At 36.5% G+C, this 23,056-nt stretch overlaps 1 protein-coding gene across 11 annotated transcripts in view; it reads right to left on the bottom strand.

Annotated features, from left to right (window-relative positions):
• Window positions 1-601: 601 nt before the first annotated feature.
• USP9Y (ubiquitin specific peptidase 9 Y-linked) overlaps window positions 602-23,056 on the bottom strand; it is a 199,593-nt gene continuing 177,138 nt past the window's right edge. For all 11 annotated transcript variants that reach the window (XM_054545326.2, XM_054545328.2, XM_063721461.1 and 8 more), the window contains 11 exons: window positions 21,012-21,762; window positions 20,487-20,610; window positions 19,163-19,385; window positions 18,444-18,573; window positions 15,144-15,329; window positions 14,515-14,735; window positions 14,341-14,429; window positions 4,976-5,132; window positions 4,628-4,840; window positions 3,777-3,872; window positions 602-2,165 (listed from right to left, as the gene is read on the bottom strand). In XM_054545326.2, coding sequence (XP_054401301.1) covers window positions 2,028-2,165; window positions 3,777-3,872; window positions 4,628-4,840; window positions 4,976-5,132; window positions 14,341-14,429; window positions 14,515-14,735; window positions 15,144-15,329; window positions 18,444-18,573; window positions 19,163-19,385; window positions 20,487-20,610; window positions 21,012-21,762 — 2,328 coding nt within the window. In that variant the 3' untranslated portion in view covers window positions 602-2,027. The remainder of the gene's footprint in view (window positions 2,166-3,776; window positions 3,873-4,627; window positions 4,841-4,975; window positions 5,133-14,340; window positions 14,430-14,514; window positions 14,736-15,143; window positions 15,330-18,443; window positions 18,574-19,162; window positions 19,386-20,486; window positions 20,611-21,011; window positions 21,763-23,056) is intronic.

Raw genomic sequence — 23,056 nt, 5'->3', positions numbered from 1 at the left:
ATTACAATGGACCAATGGCAGTAGCCCTCCCAGGGCATTAATGGGTCCTGACTACTGTATTCGCAGAGATAGTGATAATGCTTAAAATACTATATATAAAAAAAGATATAACCAATTTGGACAAATGAATTGCATTTCTTCATACTAAGCAACACATTCCAGGGTCTATTGTGTCCAACAATGGGCAAAGAGATATTACATCAAATGAACATATTACATAGGTTACAGAGTGGTAGTTTGGGAGAGTATGAGCATTTTCAATATTGATTGTATAAAATAGTTCAACATTTGCTAATTTGGTATTCATGGTGACTTTATAACTGTGAATAACAAGAATCAACTATGCAAAAATGTGCCAAAAGCACAAAAATGATTAAGCTAGAAAATTTTTTTACAAGGCCAGTATCTTAATGTTTTTTTCTTTTTCTAAGTACTTAATGAAAGGCCAAAGGCCAATTTTTTTATGCGTAAAAACTCAAATGTGTCTGAAATGCTGAATTCAGTGTCATGCCAAGGCATGCCATGCAAGTAATTTAAATGTGTAGTCCTTAAGAATACTGTAAGAGAGTACCAAGAAACAAAAACACACCACAGGACAAAAGTCTTCTTAAATTTTATTTGTGAATTCAGCAAAATAATTTCTATAAAACAAAACAGCCAAACATTTAAATAGTATAGGATAGGCTGTACCTATTTGCAGGTATATTTGGTTTTTAAACAGGTTCCAAAATATTACACACATTCAAAATTTACCAATTCTCTTTTAAATATAGTATTAACTCACAGGTTTCTTGGAATCTTAAAACAAATGTTTTTTCCCAAAATGGTACCTTAGGATTACATTAAATAAGCAGAAGCTTAGATCTTAATTAAATCTTGTGTCCAACAACAAGAGTTTTAGAACAATGAAAAAAAACTACAACAATTCTTTCTTTCAAGTAAAAGTGTGACTAAGAATTCAGTCAGACATCTTGGTGCAATGGTACTTCAAAGTACTATGGATTCTTATGATGTATACTTCACTGGGATCAGAAGCAGCAAAGTTTTAGAAACTTCACTTAATAAATTCTGCAGAAAAAAAATCCCAAGCACACCAAATACAATCTATTATGCTCTACCACATTCTGACATAGGAAAATTTTGCGTATTGGTTTTAATATTTTAAAATTCCTATTATCAATACTTTGATATTCTTTAGCTCAACAAGAAATTGAACTATCAAACATTAAATGTGAACAACATGTGTGCAATGAAAAACTGCTTATCTGTCACATTTTTCCCCCATTTTATATGTATTCTAGGTATAAGAAATAAAAGCTCTGAGCAATATACAGCTGTCACTCTGGGTAACTGCTGTCATTCATGTAATTCTGTCCTCTTGGCTACACAAACAGTGTGAAGCCATGCTAACTGTTACAGCATAAGAATAGCTTTAAAGTGATTAGCCTATATACCAGAATAAAGAGGTAATGAAAAATATCTAGAAATGTTACACTGCCAATTTTCCACATCAACCATACAATTCAAAAGTTACCACCAGCCTTATATATCCAGGAAAAAAGGATTAACAAGAAACTATTGGTGTAAACTGACAAAGATGAGCTCTTTTATGTTCCCTTTTTTGGGGGGAGGTCGGTAAGTTGATCAAACCGCACAAAGCAGGCAATATCAATTGCACAATGCAGTGAACACAACAAAAAATAATTGTGTGATTGTGTAGATCTTATTTTCATCAAAAAAAGTTTCTTGCTTAAGAATTAATAGTCAGACATTAATATAGTATATATACCTTTCTCATTTACAGATTAGGACCAGTCATTTATTACAAAACTCTGTATACTTCACCCTGCATGTGTCTTATACACTGACAAATTGCAAATTACTGCAAATGAGACAGTGAATATGCTCTCTACTCCATGTTGGTTTGGAACAGTTTACCTAGTTTTCAATACTAGCCAGGCACAGAGAAAGTTTGGACTGTAAGGCCTTAGTGCATGGTCATTAAGGAAGCAGTTAATTATTGCTTTTCACTGATCCTTCATGTGAGGTAAGGATACTTCTTCATTGCCTTCATAATTTTCTTGTGTTCGTTGACCAGTTTTTTGAGGGTTGTTCAAGTGATGTGCTGCTGGTCCTGTATATGGCTGTCCATGCACATGATTATTCTAAGAGGGTGAAAGAGACCACCATTGTAACACTTTTCAAATATTAACAATTAAAAATTTAAACCATGGGATAAGGTTGGTCAAAAAGTAGACATTTCTAAACCTGGATCTTTAAAAAAAAAAAAGAACTTATCATCTGATTTTTATATTTGAAGAAAAGAAGTACCATATGAATAAAGTGTTTTCAGAAAGTGCACACACATCAATGTGTCAGCTTCTGAAAAAAATTCATTTCACCACCCCTAGAGAATATACCAAAGAGTCTTGGCCAGGTGCGGTGGCTCACACCTGTAATCCCAGCACTTTGGGAGGCCAAGGTGGGTGGATCACAAGGTCAGGAGTTCAAGACTAGCCTGGCCAACATAGTGAAACCCTGTCTTTACTAAAAATACAAAACTTAGCTGGGCAAAGTGGTGCATGCCTGTAGTTCTAGCGACTTGGGAGGCTGAGGCAGGAGAATGGCTTGAACTTGGGAGGTGGAAGTTGCAGTGAGCTGAGATCATGCGACTGCACTCCAGCTTGGGCAACAGAGTCAGACTAGATCTTAAAAAAAAAGTCTTGGATGGCCAATTATTGTGCTAAGCAGGAAGGTTTTCCATGTGTTTTCCCCAGAGCAGCAACACTGGGAAATTTATAAGTGACAATTCTTGGCCAGGTGCGGTGGCTCACGTCTATAATCCCAGCATTTTGCGTGGCCAAGGCGGGCAGATCACAAGGTCAAGAGATTGAGTCCATCCCGGCCAACATGGTGAAACTCCACCTTTACTAAAAATACAAAAATTAGCTGGGCGTGATGGTGCGTTCCTGTAGCCCAGCTACTTGGGAGGCTGAGGCAGAACTGCCTGAACTCGAGAGGCGGAGGTTACAGTGAGCTGTGATTGCACCACTGCACTCTAGACTGGTGACAGGGCTCAAAAAAAGAAAAAAAAAAGCCAATTCTTGAGCCCCACAATAGCCCTGCAGAGTGACAATTTCTGGACCCTGCAATTGCTGTTCTCAATCAGTGCATTTACATGATTATGATGTACATTAAATTTAAGAACCACGGCCTTAAAATGACTGCATTAGCCACACTTGTGGCTAATCTTCCCAGAATCTTTTCCCAAATATACTTGTTTTGCAAAAGAAGTTATCAGAAAGTTTATTTATATTTTTTCCTAAGTTATATTTTTTCAGTTAACCATTTATTAAAGCCAGTCAAACTGAATTTTTACTGCCACTGAATCTCAGATACTTTTGCTTTCACATTTCTTCAACAATTACTGAAATATCACACAATTTTATTAACCATAGCAAATAGAAAAAGGGGGTAGTACCTGGTTACAAAGAAAATATCACAATGGCAAAATAAAACATGACCTCACTCCAACTAACACTCTACTGATCATCTTGTCAAAGCTGTTCTAGATAATTTATTACTTTACTACTTTACAGTCACAGTGGATCCATCTTCGCTCCATGTTGGTTTGGAACAGTTTATCTAGTTTTAAATACCAGCCGGGCACAGAGAAAGTTTGGACTTTCAAAATATTTAAGAAAATAATAATTGAAGACCTTTTAAGTAAAGTATCAAAATGGGTTTGGGGGATAAAAATGAAAAATCCTTTTTACCTGTTGATACTGAGAGGCAGGTGAATGAGGATATAATGGGGCATCTTCTGATGGAGAGGGCTCATGCTCATCTGGGGCATCCTGGTCATCTGGCTCCTAATTTTAAATATTTAAAGAGATTAAGCATTAGATTATAAAAGTAACTTTAAATTTATATTTAATTTCCTTCATTTAGAATAAACTTTTAAGAAATGCACAAAGCTGGCCTCTTTAACATCTTTGCATTTAGGGCAAATAATTTAAAATATAAGAAAACAGGCCAGGTGCACTGGCTCATGCTTATCATCTCAGCACTTTGGGAGGCCGAGGCAGGTGGATCACTTAAGGTCAAGATTTAAGACAAGCCTGGCCAACATGGCAAAATCCTGTCTCTACTAAACATATAAAAATTTGCCAGGCATGGTGGTGGTTGCCTGTAATCCCAGCTACTCGGGAGGCTGAGGCAGGAGAATTTCTTGAACCTGACAGGTGGAGGTTGCAGTGAGCTGAGATCGCGCCACTGCTTCAGCCTGGGCAATAGGGTGAGACTCTGTCTCAAAAAAAAAAAAAAAAAGAAAAAGAAAAAGAAAAAAGACAAACAAAGACAAAAAACAAACCAACAAACCAAAGAATATCTGAATTCTCTCAGGTATGTGATTTTTAGACAATTTCACAGAAGTTTTTTCCACAAGGAAACTCCTTTGTTAACTTAAGATCAAACAAATCAAGCTAACCATTAAAGTAAACAAAACTGCAACATGATTTTTTTAAGCACAATATAAATAAACATTGGCCTACACATTAAAAAAAATACTTTTCTTTTTCCCATTTCCATCTGCTGTCCATTGGTGGCTTTTTTTTTTTTTTTTTACCTCTTCTGGACAGAGTTCACAAGCTTTTGCAAGTGTCATCCTAGCACTATGTGATCTTTCTAAGAAATAACCATTTGATGTTTCATTGCTTTGTACTGGAGGAGACCAATTGTTGTAAGTATACTGAGGATTGCCAGTATATGGTCTTCTTTCAAGTTCATCTCCTAGCCATTCCACTGCCCAGGTCCATTTTCTTTTAAGATCTCCATTACCCTTTAGAAGAAAATAAAACTATTTAGAATTTAGAATGATTTTCAGTATCAGCTTAAAATGCTAATACAAAAATTTCACGATCATTTCCTTACTTGTGACAAAGGTTTCTACAAATTTATAAGAGAAAACCCTCACCTGTAAGATCTGGTAAGCAACAGGACAACTGCTAAATAGAGCTACCATACATTTTATGCACTGATATGCTCGTTTTTGATAGTGATTCTTTGAGCGCTGTATTGTATCGAACAGCCCATCTCTGTCATCTGGAATTCCTTTAAGTGCATTATGAATTCTAAAACAGAAGCAGATGTAAAACTTTGTAATATCCAATAGTAGCCAACATTTGAGTGCCTAATTATGTGCCATTTAGTACACGTTTTTGATGTAATCATATAATCTAATTAACATTAGAGTTACTTTCCTAAGTAGGTAGGAACAAATTAAAATTAGGAACATTTTAACAAATGAGAAAACAAGTACAGAGAACACAAATAGCTTGCCAAATATTACAGATCTGGCAACTTGAGCAGCTGGTTAGCAATCTGACTTAGTCAGACATAGGAATCTGACTTAGATTGCTAACCAGCTGCTCACAAAAATTACTAAGCGCGAATTAAGGACAATGATGCTACATAATTTTTCATATTTCTTTTCCTTTCTTTTTTTTTTTTTAAGAGAGAGAATTCTTGTTCTGTGTCCCAGGCTGTACTGCAGTGGCATGATCATAGTTTGTGGCTCACTGTAGCCTCAAAACCAGAATACAAGGAATACTTTCCTTTTTGAGACAGAGTCTCGCTGTCGCCCAGGTTGGAGTGCAGTGGTGCGACCTCGGCTCACTGCAGGCTCCGCCCCACAGGGTTCACGTCATTCTCCTGCCTCAGCCTCCCAAGTAGCTGGGACTACAGGCGCCTGCCACCTCGTCCGGCTAATTTTTTGTATTTTTAGTAGAGATGGGGTTTCACCGTGTTAGCCAGGATGTTCTCAATCTCCTGACCTCGTGATCCGCCCACCTCAGCCTCCCAAAAGGAATACTTTGACTTCAGCCTCCAAAGTAGTTGGGATTACAGAAACACACCACCATGTCCAGTTCACCACATTACTTTACTAAAGCTATTAGTCTTTTAAGACTACTTTAGTTGAAAAAAACTTACTGATTATAGAACAGTGATATAAATTGGCAATATAAAATTAACTTGAATTCTGATACTGTGAAAACACATACGTGATGCGTAAAGCAATTTTCACTGACAATGATAAAATCTGCGTGATTTGCTAATGATCAATTATTTTATTTCAGGACTGCCTAACTGCAACATATTTACACAGCCAACTATTCCATTCCCTGTTTCTCCTTAATAGTCAATTTAAAAAACTGCAAACAAAGGCTGGGCGTGGTGGCTCACACCTGCAATACCAGCACTTTGGGAGGCAAAGATGGGTGGATCACCTGAAGTCAGGAGCTTGAGACCAGCCTGACCAACACATGGTGAAACCCCGTCTCTACTAAAAATGCAAAAATTAGCCAGGCGTGATGGTGCATGTGTGTAATCCCAGCTACTTGGGAGGGTGAGGTTGCAGTGAGCGGAGATCACCCCACTGCAATCCAGCCTGGGCAACAAGAGCAAAACTCTGTCTCAAAAAAAATTTACAAACAAATATATGCTTTCTTTCTTTTGTGTCATTACCTACACAGAAAAAAACTTGAAAATTTTTTTTCTCTATACCATGTATCTTACTTAACAAAGTATTTTTATATTCCAGGTCACATGTCAAGTTTTTTTGTTTGCTTCAGAGATATTTATAATATATATTTTGTTTGGAAAGGGCAATTTTTGAAATCTAATCATTTCAGACAAAAAATAACATGGATATGCTTCCTGCAACACTTGTGATATATATATTCCATTTTCTTATTCTCTTACAGTTTATAATGAAGTGATAATAACACTGCTTGGCACACAGCAGATGTTGATATATATCTGTTGAATACTGTTTACTGAATAAACTCAATGTTCATTATACAAAACATTTCAAGCTTATGTTTGTAAGGACAATATTAATTTTGTACAAAAGTCTACTATTTTCCACATTAATCCAACATGTGTACCTTTACTATAATCACGTCCTTGGATAAGACAAGAAGGCTAAAAATGTGATTTAGCCTTATAGTAACTACAAGATGTACATAGCTGGCTAGGTGCAGTGGCTCATGCATGTAATTCCAGCACTATGGGAGGCCCAGGCAGGCGGATCACGAGGTCAGGAGATCAACACCACCCTGGCCAACATGGTGAAAGCCTGTCTCTACTAAAATACAAAAAAATTAGCTGGGCATGGTGGCACGCGCCTGTAGTCCCAGCTACTAGGGAGGCTGAGGCAGGAGAATCACTTGAATCTGGGAGACGGAGGTTGCAGTGAGCTGAGATTGTGCCACTGCAATCCAGCCAGGTGACAAAGCAAGAAGGACTCTCAAAAAAAAAAAAAAAAATCATATAGCAAACAGTATTTGTCTACAAATTATTTCAAACACAGTAAAAATTTTAAGAAACAAAAATTAGAACCCATTAAAACAAATTAGATCTAATATAAAACATTACTCATCTAATGCCGCTTTTACATTACTTGATCTGCTTGATGCTGGACTGAATCAAAACTTGAGAATTTTAATTGTTGACATCTAATATTTTCGGTTCTCTAAAATTCAAGATTACAATGATTTACCTTTAAGCACTGTATTCTGCAGCTTTATAATAAATTTGTTTATTCTTTTGCTTATTATCATGTCTTATGGGTGTGTTTGTGTGTGTGTGTGTGTATGTTTGTGTGTTCCTAAAACAAGCTATATTAAAATTCTCACGAGGAGAAAAGTTAGAATTTTCAGGCAGAGTTAGGCAACTAATTCTATGGTATGATTCTTAGACTGATTTTACTGAAGAGAATACAATTGAGAATTCTAGGGGTATGTTTATAGACCTGTTAGTAGCATAATCTCAGTTCTGAAAAATTACCACTCCAATTTCTTATATACTAATTAAACTACTTAGAGGTGATGGATTAAGTGTTACCTACTGTAACTAATTCTAGAAAAAGTACATCATAATCCTAAAATATTAACAGAACTTAGGGAGGTATCAAAAGCCTTACTGGGTTCCTTAAAAAAATAAAAACAGTAAATGGAAGACAAAACCTAATATTAAGTATGAAAGCGGAACATTAAAAGAATGCGATGGAGAAATAGGTCTGGTCTGCAGCTCCCACCGTGACTGAAGTAGAAGACGGGTGATTTCTGCATTTCCAAATGAAGTACCTGGTTCATCTCACTGGGACTGGTTGGACAGTGGGTGCAGCCCACGGAGGGCGTTCTGAAGCCGGGCAGGGCGTCACCTCACCTGGGAAGCTCAAGGTGTCTGGGGATTTCCCTTTCTTAGTCAAGGGAAGCTGTGACAGACTGTACCTGGAAAAAAGGGATACTTCCACCCAAATACTGTGCTCTTCCCAAGGTCTTAGCAACCAGGAGACAAGGGGAGTCTCTCCCATGCCTGGCTCGGTGGGTCCCACATCCACAGAGCCTTGCTCACTGCTAGCGCAGAAGTCTGAGATTGAACTGCAAGGCAGCAGCCTGGCTGGGGAACGGCCGTCCACCATTGCTGAGGCTTGAGTAGGTAAACAAAGCAGCTGGGAAGCCTGAACTGCTTCTGCCCACTGCAGCTCAGCAAGGTCTGCTGCCTCTAGACACCACCTCTGTGGGCAGGGCTTAGCTGAACAAAAGGCAGCAGACAACTTCTGGCAGACTTAAACATCCCTGTCTGACAGCTCTGAAAAGAGCTGTGGTTCTACCAACACAGTGTTTGAGCTCTGAGAATGGACAGATTGCCTCCTCAAGTGGGTCCCTGACCGCCAGGTAGCCTAACTGGGAGACACCTCCTAGTAGGGGCCGACAGACACCTCATATAGGCGGATGCCCCTCTGGGACGAAGCTTCCAGAGGAAGGATCAGGCAGCAATATTTGCTGTTCTGCAATATTTGCAATTCTGCAGCGCTGGTGATACCCAGGCAAACAGCATCTGGAGGGACCTCCAGCAAAGTCCAACTGACTTGCAGCTGAGGGACCTGACTATTAGACAGAAAACTAACAACAGAAAGGAATAGCAACAACATCAACATCAACAAAAACGACATCCACACCAAAACCCCATCTGTAGGTCACTAACATCAAAGACCAAAGGTAGATAAAACCACAAAGATGGGGAGTAACCAGGGCAGAAAAGCTGAACACTCTAAAAATCAAAGTGCCTCTTCTCCTCCAAAGGATTGCAGCTCCTTGCCAGCAACGGAACAAAGCTGGACAGAGAATGACTTTGACGAGTTGACAGAGGTAGGTTTCAGAAGGCTGGTAATAACAAACTTCTCTGAGCTAAGGGAGCGTGTTTGAAATCATTGCAAGGAAGCTAAAAACCTTGAAAAGGTTAGACGAATGGCTAACTAGAATAAACAGTGAAAACCTTAAATGAACTGATGAAGCTGAAAACCATGGCACGAGAACTTTGGGACATATGCACAAGCTTGAATAGCCACTTGGATCAAGTGGAAGAAAGAGTATCCGTGACTGAAGATCAAATGAATGAAATAAAGCAAGAAGAAAAGGTTAGAGAAAAAAGAGCAAAAAGAAACGAACAACGCCTCCAAGAAATATGGGCCTATGTGAAAAGACCAAATCTATGTTTGACTGGTGTACCTGAAAGTGATGGGGAGAATGGAACCACGTTGCAAAACACTCTTCAGGATATTATCCAGGAGAATTTCCCCAACCGAGCAAGTCTGGCCAACATTCAAATTCAGGAAATACAGAGACCACCACGAAGATACTCGTTGAGAACAGCAACTCCAAGAACATAATTGTCAGATTCACCAAGAGTAAAATGAAGGAAAAAAATGTTAAGGGAAGCCAGAGAGAAAGGTCGAGTTAACCACAAGGGGAAGCCCATCAGACTAACAACAATGGCTCTCTCAGCAGAAACCCTACAAGCCAGAAGACAGTGGGGCCAGTATTCAACATTCTTAAAGAAAAGAATTTTCAACCCAGAATTTCATATCCAGACAAACTAAGCTTCATAAGTGAAGGAGAAATAAAATCCTCTACAGACAAGCAAATGCTGAGATATTTTGTCATCACCAGGCCTGCCTTACAAGAGAAGGAAGCACTAAACATGGAAAGGAACAAGAGGTATCAGTCACCGCAAAAACATGCCAAATTGTAAAGATCATCAAGGCTATGAAGAAACTGCATCAAATAACGGGCAAAATAACCAGCTAACATCATAATGACAATATCAAATCCACACATAACAGTATTAACCTTAAATATAAATGGGCTAAATGCCCCAAGTAAAAGACACAGACTGGCAAATTGGATAAAGAGTCAAGACCCATCGGTGTGCTGCATTCAGGAGACCCATCTCACGTGCAAAGACAAACAGGTTCAAAATAAAGGGATGGATGAAGATCTACCAAGCAAATGGAAAGAAAAAAAAAAAAGCAGGGGTTGCAATCCTCGTCTCAGATAAAACAGACTTTAAATCAACAAAGATCAAAAGAGACAAAGAAGGCCACTACATAATGGTAAAGGGATCAATTCAACAAGAAGAGCTAACTATCCTAAATATATATGCACCCAATACAGGAGCACCCAGATTCATAAAACAAGTCCTTAGAGACCTACAAAGAGACTTAGACTCCCACACAATAATAATGGGAGACTTTAACACCCCACTGTCAATATTAGAAAGATCGAGACAGGTTAACAAAAAGATCCAGGACGTGAAATCAGCTCTGCAACAAGCAGACCTAGCAGACATCTACAGAACTCTCCACCGCAAATCAACAGAATATACATTCTTCTGAGCACCACATCACACTTATTCTAAAATTGACCACATGGTTGGAAGTAAAGCACTCCTGAGCAAATGTAAAAGAACAGAAATCACAACAAACCGTCTCTCAGAGTACAGTGCAATCAAATTAGAACTCGGGATGAAGAAAACCCACTCAAAACCGCAAAACTAAATGGAAACTGAACAACTTGCTCCTGAATGACCACTGTGTGATGAAATGAAGGCAGAAATAAAGATGTTTTTTAAACCAATGAGAATAAAGACACAATGTACCAGAATCTCTGGACACATTTAAAGCGTGTGTAGAGGGAAACTTATAGCACTAAATGCCCACAAGAGAAAGCAGGAAAGTTCTATAATCAACACCCTAACAACACAATTAAAAGAACTAGAGAAGCAAGAGCAAACACATTCAAAAGCTAGTGGAAGGCAAGAAATAACTAAGATCAGAGCAGAACTGAAAGAGAAACATAAAAAACCCTTCAAAAAAAAAAAAACCATGAATCCAGGAGCTGGTTTTTTGAAAAGATCAACAAAATAAATAGATCGCTAGCAAGACTAATGAAGAAGACAAGAGAGAAACATCGAACAGATGCAATAAAAAATGATAAAGGGGATATCACCACTGATCCCACAGAAATAAAAACTACCATCAGAGAATACTATAAACACCTCCATGCAAATAAACTAGAAAATCTAGAAGAAATGGATAAATTCCTGGACACATACATTCCCCCAAGACTAAACCAGCAAGAAGTTGAATCCCTGAATAGACCAATAACAGGCTCTAAAATTGAGGCACTAATTAATAGCCTATCAACCAAAAAAAGTCCAGGACCAGATGGATTCACACCTGAATTCTACCAGTGGTACAAAGAGCAGCTGATACCATTACTTCTGAAAACTATTCCAGTCAGTAGAAAAAGAGGGAATCCTCCCTAATTCATTTTATGAGGCCAGCATCGTCCTGATACCAAAGTCTGGCAGAGTCACAATAAAAAAAGAGAATTTTAGAACAATATCCCTGATGAACACTGATGCAGAAATCCTCAAGAAAATACCGGCAAACCAAATCCAGCAGCACATCCAAAAGCTTATCCATCACAATCAGGTAGGTTTCATCCCTGGGATGAAAACCTGGTTCAACATATGCAAATCAATAAACATAATCCATCACATAAACAAAACCAATGACAAAAACCACAAGATTATCTCAATAGATGCAGAAAAGGCCTTCAACAAAATTCAGTAGCCCTTCATGCTAAAAACTCTCAATAAACTAGGTATTGATGGAACGTATCTCAAAATAATAACAGCTATTTATAACAAACCCACAGCCAATATCATACTGAATGGGCAAAAACTGGAAGCATTCCCTTTGAAAACTGGTACAAGACAGGGATGCCCTGTCTCACCACTCCTATTCAATAGAGTGTTGGAAGTTCTGGCCAGGGCAATCAGGAAAGAGAAAGAAATAAAGGGTATTCAATTAGGAAATGAGGAAGTGAAATTGTCCCTGTTTGCAGATGACATGACTGTATATTTAGGAAACCCCATCGTCTCAGCCCAAAACCTCAAGCTGATAAGCAACTTCAGCAAAGTCTCAGGATAAAAAAATCAATGTGCAAAAAATCACAAGCATTCCTATCCACCAATAACAGACAGCCAAATCATGAGTGAATTCCCATTCACAATCACTTCAAAGAGAATAAAATACATAGGAATCCAATTTACAAGGGATCTGAGGGACCTCTTCAAGGAGAACTACAAACCACCGCTCAATTAAATAAAAGAGGACACAAACAAATGGAAGAACATTCCGTGCTCATGGATAGAAGAATCAATATCATGTAAATGGCCATACTGCCCAAGGTTATTTATAGATTCAATGCCATCCCCATCAAGCTACAATGACTTTCTTCACAGAATTGGAAAAAACTACTTTAAAGTTCATTTGGAACCAAAGAAGAGCCTGCATTGCCAAGACAATCCTAAGCAAAAAGAACAAAGCTGGAGGCATCACGTTACCTGACTTCAAACTATACTACAAGGCTACAGTAACCAAAACAGCATGGTACTGGTACCAAACCAGATATATAGAGCAATGGAACAGAATAGAGGCCTCAGAAATAACCCCACACATCTACAACTATCTGATCTTTGACAAACCTGACAAAAGCAAGAAATGGGGAAAGGATTCCCTATTTAATAAATCGTGCTGGGAAAACTGGCTAGCCATATGTAGAAAGCTGAAACTGGATCCTTTCCTTACACCTTATATAAAAATTACTTCAAGATGGATTAAAGACTTAAATGTTAGACCTAAAACCATGAAAACCCTAGAATAAAACCTAGGCAATACCATTCAGGAGATAGGCCTGGGCAAGGTCTTCATGACTAAAACACCAAAAACAATGGCAACAAAAGCCAAAATAGACAAATGTAAAGTAAAGAGGTTCTACATGGCAAAAGAAACTACCATCATAGTGAACAGGCAACCTACAGAATGGGAGAAAATTTTTGCAATCTACCCATCTGACAAAGGGCTAATATCCAGAATCTACAAAGAACTCAAAGAAATTTACAAGAAAAAAACAAATAACACCATCAAGAAGTGGGCAAAGGATATGAACAACGCTTCTCAAAAGAAGGCATCTATGCAGGCAACAGACACATGAAAAAATGCTCATCATCACTGGTCATCAGAGAAATGCAAATCAAAACCACAATGAGATACCATCTCACACCAGTCAGAATGGTGATTCTTAAAATGTCAATAAACAACAGATGCTGGTGAGGTTGTGGAGGAATAGGAACGCTTTTACACTGTTGTCGGGAGTGTAAATTAGTTCAACCATTGTGGAAGACTGCGGCAATTCCTCAAGGATCTAGAACTGGAAATACCATTTGACCAAGTGAACCCATTACTGCGTATATACCCAAAGGATTGTAAATCATGCTACTATAAAGACACATGCACACGATTTTGTTTACTGTGGCACTATTCACAATAGCAAAGATTTGGAACCAAGCCAAGTGTCCGTCAATGATAGGCTGGATAAAGAAAATGTGGCACATACACACCACGGAATATTATGCAGCCATAAAAAAGTATGAGTTCATGTCCTTTGCAGGCACATGGATGAAGCTGGAAACTATCATTCTAAGGAGACTGTCACAAGGACAGAAAACCAAACACCTCATGTTCTCACTCATAGGTGGGAATTGAACAATGAGATCACTTGGACACAGGATGGGGAACATCACACACCAGGGCCTGTCGGGGGGTGGGGGCAGGGGGTGGGATAGCATTAGGAGAAATATCTAATGTAAGTGTCAAGTTGATGGGTGCAGTAAACCAACATGGCACATTTTTACCTATGTATCAAACCTGCATGTTGTGCACATGTACCCTAGAACTTAAAGTATAATTAAAAAAAAAAAAAAAGAAAAGAATGCAAATAAGTGGCATTTTTCCTTCATATGTTTTTAAAGACAGAACATTAAGCGGAGCATCAAAAGATAAAAAATGTATATGGCAAATGACAATTCCAGTCATTTCAAGAACTTGGGAAATTGTAATTATTCTGGTGGCAAAAGGGTATTCACCTGTGAGTCTGCCAGGAGTCCTCAATCAGTAAAATTTGCAAAAGCAGATCTAAATATGGCCGAAGTTCATAGGTATATGAATATGCAACCTACAAATAGGTAAAAGATAGTGAATTATGTATTTAAAAAAAATGAATAAAATTACGGATATATAAATGTTTATTTTTCTTTCACCTGCCAGAGAAGTTCGCTGAGGACAGTAGACGAGAACTGAGGATTCTCCCAAGAGCAAAAGCAAAGTAATTTGATGGTATCCTCTGAGTTACTGCAGTCTTCAATAATTTTCTTCACATAACTTGTTCTCACAAATAAAATGTCTGCCACATTCTGCTGAATTGGCATTATAGGCTGTGATAAATTAGGGTCACCGAAAGGATTGGGGAGAGGGGGATTACCTACAACAGATTTGTTGTCAATGAAAAACCAATAGAATTCCTCACAAAATTATAATAATAAATTTATCTTAAAAAATAAAATCTGATTTTAAATTAAATTAAAAATTCACCTAAATGGTCAGGTATATACCAAGATGATAAAATGCAAAAATATAAATGCTGACACTAAAGACAAAGTTTATCATTTTTACACTAAGCATTTCATAAGTACAGTAACCTATGTTTTAAAAAAAACTCCCTATTAAACATATGAAAAAGCTAAACCTTAAGAAATATAATATTCTAGAACATAGGCCTTCAGACTAATTTCATTTTTATAAATCTTCAGAGTTACTTTTTATCAAGTGCTACATAAAGCTACCATTATTTTTAAACTGCTGTAAAAAAAAATGGAACGTGCTACTTTACCATTGATTGAAGACTGCATTGTTGATGACACATTGCAACAACGAATCAGCTGAGACACTACTGAATACAACTTGCCTAATTCAGCATACTGATATTTGATTGGAGGACCTGGTCCTTCGTCTAAAGACACAAGCATAAAGGTAGCAGGTACATTCAGTTTCAGAAGCTGTGTTTTTTCTGCCACACCTATAAAAAAGGACAGAAAAATAATATGTAAAAAAAAAATTAAGCTGGTAAGTACTGCAATAATTAAAAATTAATTATTATAGCTCTTTGTAAGTTATATTAAAAGCTCATTCTCTTTGCTTAGAATACAAACAATACAGGCAGAATGCTGACAGAACAGAAAATACGCTGATATAATTAAATAAGATACAGTATCATAACCGTGAAATAATGATCATGACTATGGCATTCCAGTTAGCCTAGGTACTAAGGGATAAGTATACTTTCTAGGGCCTAGAGAAGCTGGAAGGCCCTAGCTAAAGAATAACTTTCATCACAAGAAAGTAAGACAGAAACTAGCTGGGAATAGTGGCTTACACCTGCAATCCCAGCACTTTGCAAGGCGAAGGTGGGTGGATCACCTGAGGTCAGGAGTTCAAGACCAGCTTTTTCAACATGGTGAAACCCCATCTGTACTATAAATACAAAAATTAGCTGGATGTGGTGGTGGGTGCCTGTAATCCGAGCTTCCTGGGAGGCTGAGGCAGGAGAATTGCTTGAACCCAGGAGGCGGAGGTTGCAGTGAGAGGAGACTGCGCCACTGCACTCCAGCCTGGGTGACTGAGCGAGACTCCATCTCAGAAAAATAAAATAAGTAAATAAAAATAAAAGAAAGTAAGACAGAAACTAAATTAAATGAGCCATAAAAATTATTCTAGAAAAAGTTTCCATTCTAGGACGTTCCCTTACATGGCTTGTTTTTTGTAACTACATCTATAGTAATAGACGTATCCAAATGATTTTAGATGATTCCAAATTCTGGACATATGCATCCCACTACTGGATTTCTTTATATATGTATCCCATATGCTTTTAAAATGCAATCTGCTCACACAAGTCCTTTTTCCTTTATCAGAAAATGGCACTACTATTTTTTCAGTTCATCAAATCACACACTAGATGTAGGTCTTAACATCTCTTTCCTGCTCCACTTCAAGTATCAAAATACCAACTCCTGCTGATTCTGACTCATAAAGAGCTCCTGGATCTGTTCATATCTGTCTTCCATACTGCCAGTTTCCCTAATACAAAGCAGCCACAATCTTTTTCTATTGATAATTTTTAATACTTTCTTATCTTGGTCTATTGTAAGCCATTCTATGTTATAGACAGCGTGATGTTTTTAAGTTAAGCCTCTTGTGATCCTCTAGTGGTTCATTCATGCCCTCCTGATAATGTCCAGGCCACTTTACAAAATCAGAATAGCATAATTAGAGAATACTGGAAATCAGTCCTGCTATTCTGTATCCTTCACTGTATGAAGTCACACTGAATACCTCACACTGTGTCTAAGAAGCAAAGTTATGTCAATACTAAGCCTGCATGCACCATCCACTCTGTTTAAAAAATCCTAACCAACCCCTTTCTCCTGGCAAGCTGCTTCTTCCACCTTTAAAGGAAATATTCTTATTCATCATAGAAATATTAGCATGTTTGATTGTAGGGTAATGCCTGAGGCCTTACTGGGAATGTCACACAATGTGTTGCAAATGCATTGTCTCATTTTTCTGAAATCCAAAAACTTCTAAAACCTAAAACATACTGCCCTAATGACTTAAGAGTCATAAATTTATACTAATTCTTGGCAGGGAAAATTACCAGTAAGTTGTATTATAAACCATCAATGTGTTGTGTATGAGCAGCCAATATCTAAAATAAAATAGTTTAAAACAGGATTTTTGTGAGTGCATAAATTTAATACTTTTATATTTAAAATATAAAAGTGACTTCATTTATGTTTGTATAATATCTGCTTCTTACTCTATTACAAGTATCCCAGAATCTCATATGTAGTCAGGCAAGACAAAGAAAGAGAAAACATAGAGATGATCAGTGAAGGAAGAATAACTGATAAAATGTTCTTCCCGCTGAAGTCAAAGATTAATAACACAGATAACACTTTCATTAGAAGAATGCACGACTACCGAACTTAACTTTAGGTAGTAAGATATTTGACATTTTTAAGTTAGTTGAATAACTTTTAAAAATCACAAATAACACAGACATAAAAGTGTATATAGATACAGTTATCAAATTTAACTTTTAAAAATCGCAAATATCGTAGATATAAAAGTGTATCTGCTAATTGAGTCAATCCTTCAAAAAACGTGATCAAATACTTATCACTAACACTAAAAGTTTAGTCAATAAATTTTAATTATATCAATAAATTAGTAATTGTGAAATATTGTACTAACACCTGAATAGCTGATATTCAAATTGGACAACGACATCTGTAATAGATTTACTCTTTTTTCCACACAATAAAAACAACATAAAACAACACTGAAAACACTACAGTGATTTTTGATGTGTATTCCTGGCAATCTATCCATGCATTCAACAATGACTGAGTTCTACTATGCAATCCCTACTCATTGCAAGAATTCTGCTACCTAGTTGAGGAGTAAGGCAAATATTTTAAAAACCATCAAAACACAATAGAATAAGCCAAACAGAATTTTTTAGGTAAGCATTCCAGAGGCACTCAAAAGAAGAAATAAATCGGTTGATGTGAGAAAAAGCAGGCTACCCTAAGAAAGATATACTGAAAATCACATTTCTTAATTGATGTTAATATTAATATCAACAGAAGAAATAAAGTGGATTATATATTTGTATTATTACTAATTTCAATTTAGTTTATTTTAACAAAACATATGTACATGTCAAATTCTTTAAAGAAATAATTCTTAAACCTGACAAGCAATACAAGCACTTGGGGTCCTTTAGAAATATGGATTCCTTATCCAAGCCCTAGGAATTCTGATTCAGATGGTGTGGGATATGACCAGGAAGCCAGTATTTTTCAAAAAGCAATGTTAAGAGATAACATCAATCAGACAAAGTATATGATCTTAAAGATTACCAGAGAAATAAGTGCATAAATTACCATCTAATATGAGAAATGCCATTAAAGTTTCACAGAAAATTTGCAATGCCTTTTAAGAATATGAATATGGTATATTGCTTCTACTTCAGAACAAATTACATGTAATCACTTGATTAAAATGTGCTTTCCATTTAATATTTAAAATTGAAACAATCATTAATATAGTTATGAAAAATTCTTACCTAAATTGGCATACATTACAAACAAATTAAAATATTGCTGTAAATGACGTCCATGCTCTGAAACTTCCCTTCTCAAGAGATTTAGTGTGGCTCTTAGTAAGTGGTCACTCAAGCTCAAGTTATCACATGCCTGTGAAAAACGAAATATTATTTTATCAGCATCAAGATGCAGAAACAGTTTTATTTGCATACAAATGGTTATGTTCGTATACAGAGCAAATCTTTCTGGAAGAAAATTATTAAATATAGTTGCTCTTTGAGAGAATGAAGAGCTCAGGTAGACTTCATTGTAGATCTTGTATGTTACTATAATTATAAAACAAACAAACAAACAAAAACTCTGGCAACTTCAACAGAAGAATTTAAGTGGATTATTTATTTACATTATCACTAATTTCAATTTCATGTTACAGTGTTTCACTAAAAAGCTTTTAGCCATTATAAAAGTAAATCTTAAAAATGTAAAACTTAAGGATTTACTAAATAACTAAATAATTGAATACACAAAAGGAATGTATTTTCTTTTTCAGAATGCCCAGCAATCACTACTGCCATGAAATAATTTTACGAACTCACAAGTGTCATAATGTATGTATGAATTTGTTTATGGCGAATACATCAAAGAGAGGAACATAAATTTGCTGATATGAATTTGCAGAAACAGAATTTACTTCTAAGTATTTAATTGCTTTAAAAAAAAAAAAAAGCCGTGCAATTACCTGACTAGGTCCTGGAGATGCAAAAGGAGAAGGACAAGACCCATCTTGCAAGGAAAAGTGCGCAATAAACACTATAAGTTTTGCAAATGCACCCCTCACTTCTGCACTAGGGCACTCCAGAAGGTATTCAGAGAAGCGATTTGATACATTAAAAAGGACATTATGAGTAAACCAAAAACGTACATTCTTGCTGTGACGGAGGAGAATGCACAGTGCATCATACCTAAAACAGAAACATCTATGAACGTCAAATTTTAGTGATGTGTTTATTTTGCTTGCTATATTGAAGAAACAGATTTTTATGAACCAAACAACGATCTGAGATGTTCTCTCCAATTAACAGTCAGTTGGTTTTAGTACAAATATCAGATTGATAAAGCTGTGTGACTTTAGTCCCACAGAGTCAAAAAAAAAGAATGAAATACGAAACATATGTAGCTCTCTGCAAATCCATGATCAAACTCTCCCCAGTGCAGTAACATTTCTTTAATATCTTTCAATGTGAGCAATGCTAAGAGTTGTTAAATCAAGGTATTATATGTATTCCATACTTTTATAATTAATAGTAACTTAAAACTACACAGCCATTTTAAAATTGTCTTTTTTTAATTTTTAAAGAGGCAGAGTCTCTACTGACCAAGCTGAAATAAATGCAATGGTGCAATTATAGCTAACTTCAGCTTCAAACTCCTGGGCTCAAACGATACTGCCTCAGCCTCCCAAGTAGCTGGCTCTACATGAACAAGCTACTAGGTCTAGCTAATTATTTTAATTTTTTTTGTATAGATGAGATCTTGCTATGTTGCCTAGGCTAGCCTCAAACTCCAGGCCTAAAGTGATCCACCCATCCCAGCCTGTGGTGGATTAGGTGGATCCTAAAGTGCTAGGATTACAGGTGTGAGTCACCACACCGAGCACCGAGGTAATTTAACTTTTTGTTGAGATGAGGTTTCACTATGTTGCCCAAGCTGGTCTTAAATTCCTTGGCCTCTTGAAGTGTTGGGATTACAGGTATAAGCCACCACACCTGACCTAAAAATCATCTACCTTTTTAACTATAAGTGAGAATTTCATCTTGTAAAAATAAAATAATTAAATGATGAAATAGACTAACATGTGATACAAATTCACAGGAGGAGGAGCCAATTTTTAAATAAAGGCACATTTAATTTATCTCATGACTACTGCCAAGATTTTTATTCTATATTTTAAATTTGAAATGATATTTTCATGGTTAGGAAAAAATAAAACAGTTAGGAAAAAATAAAGAACCAAGCAACTGTAAGTTGCTTCAACTATAAGAATGAAATCCAAAACCATGTACCAGTCACTGGCAGGACCACGAACTATTTTCTTGGTGTGAAATCCAGTGGTAAAGAGGAATCTAGCAGCAAGCTGAATGCTAATCATAGTAATTTCTTCTGCTTCAGGCAACAAATAATCCTGCCCTTTAAATAAAAAGTACATATATGGTTAAAAACATTTTTATCTTCAAACTCTATGTTAAAAAACCTTAGTTAGTTAATTCTTAGTGATTATCTTACCACTTCCCTAACCCATATTTCAAACTGAATGCTTGAGTAAAAAATAGTAATTACTACAATAAATGCTTTTCTATATTTCCATATATTAAGAATCACTGTTCAAAGGTACAGATACCATAAATTTTTCATTTTAAAATAACTAAACCAAAAAAGCCGACACATTCATATAAAATGAGGTTAAAGATTCTATGAAAAAATAAAAGAAAACTGAAGAAAAAGATAAAACATATTTGATGCCTGTAAGAAATCCTAGAAGCCAAATAAAAACTGTTCTTTATTATTAAGAAGCTACTTCCAAAGCTTACCTGGAGCAAGGTTTAAATAAACACCATTACATGTAAGCAGTTTTTTCACAAACTGAAAATATTCTAAACTATATTGCATTCGGTTATGCATAAATTGCACATTTTGTTTCCGTACACTTCTCTCAATGGCTGGTGACATAATGATCTGATGGGGTCTTGCAATAGTTAGCTCTGATATATATCTTATCATCTCATCATCTTCATCTATCATATCCATTTGTTCATAAAAAAGTATGTAAGCATTCCACCACCTCTTCTGCCGCCTATATGACATGCGCTTCATCATGTGATCAAATACTTCTCCCATGTACTCTCCACCAAAACACTGATTTTTCATTTCTTCATCATCATCCATTTTGCATTCTGTTACATCTCCATCATCAAATTTATACCAGTGATCTCTCTGATCATCTTTACCATTCCTCTGAATGATGTAAGAATAATAATGCCCACCGCTTGCTTGACCACTGTGTACAAGCACTCCTACAAGTCTGTACTTTGTGCCTCCTGTAGTTTCATTGTCAGACTGCTCTTTCTGTTCAATCAACCGATTTTCTGAGTTTACATTATCCCTTTCCAGCTTTGTAACACCTGCTACTGTGTAAGGTCCCATATCCAGCTCTCGAGGAAATTCAAAATAATCATTGAATTTAATTGCACATTCTCTTTCCCAGTCATAGTCAAATCGTTTGAGTTGGATAGCAAGAACCCGAGGCAGTTTTTTAATTAGCAGGCGCTTTACTGTGTCAACCTATAATAAACAGAGAATATAAACAAATGTTCTCTTGTAACCAGAACAGAAACTAAAATAATTTCATGTTAAAGTTTATGATCTATTTAAATTTATTTATAAGCAGATGAGTAAATAATAATAAATACCATCAGGGTAATTATGTCATAACTGACTTAAACAATCCTTACTTACCAAAGCTAAAAATATATAAATATACTCATCCTTTGGTATCTGTAGGGCACTGGCTCTAGGACCCCCATAAATATCAAAATCTGTGTCTGCTCAAGTTTCTGATTTAAAACGGAGCAGTATTTACATATCATCTACAGACATCGTCCTGTATAGTTTAAACCATCTCTACATAACCTACTTAATACAATGTATTAAGTATGCTATGTAGATGGTTATTACACTGTAATGGCTTTTGAATTTATATTACTTTTTATTGTAGTACTGCTGTTTTTTGTTTTCAAATATTGTTAATACATGTTTAGAGGAATTGGTGTTTGCAGAAGCTGTGGATATGAAAGGTCCTTCTTTTCTTGCAAACTGGAAAACACTACTGATAAAGACACTGATGGCTATGTAGTTCCATATGGCCACTATTACTTGACTGTGTTACTCCTCTGATGTTTTCTTTTATGCTAATGAACAGAATTTGCTGTGAGTAAACTGAATACATATGATAAGCAATTTTAATAGCAGCTAATATTTATATCACTTAAAAACCAGGTAATACACTAAGTGCTGCACACATATGAATGAATTTAATCCTCACTGTCTTTTAAAAAGGTACTACCTATATATAATTATTTTAAAACATGTGGATTAAGAGTAGCAGAAAGGGTGAGAAGAAATTGTCCCAAGTGTCAGAAGGGTAACAGGCAGTATGGCTTTATAAACAAACCACAATCTAAGTGGTGCGTAAGTTCAAGACAATGCAGGCAGCTTGAAAGTGAGGGGATTTGAAGGTAAAGGAAAATATATACATTATTTAATATACAATACCTTAAAAGACATGTTATCATTCCATCTCCCAAACTAAGTGCCAGAGATAAAAATTAGCTGGCTAGGCCCAAAAAATGAAATCTGGGCTGGGTGCAGTGGCTCATGCCTGTATTCCCAGCACTTTGGGAGGCCAGGGCAGACAGATCCACGAGGTCAGGAGTTCAAGACAAGACTGGCCAACATAGTGAAACCCCGTCTCTACTAAAAATACAAAAAATTAGCCGGGCGTGCTGGCAGGTGCCTGTAATCTCAGTTAGTTGGGAGGCTGAGGTAGGAGAATCGCTTGAACCAGGAGGCAGAGGTT

This window comes from Pongo abelii, chromosome Y (assembly GCF_028885655.2).
Source record: "Pongo abelii isolate AG06213 chromosome Y, NHGRI_mPonAbe1-v2.0_pri, whole genome shotgun sequence".
Classification (NCBI taxonomy): Eukaryota; Metazoa; Chordata; class Mammalia; order Primates; family Hominidae; genus Pongo; species Pongo abelii.
This window is presented reverse-complemented; position numbering and strand designations above follow the sequence as displayed.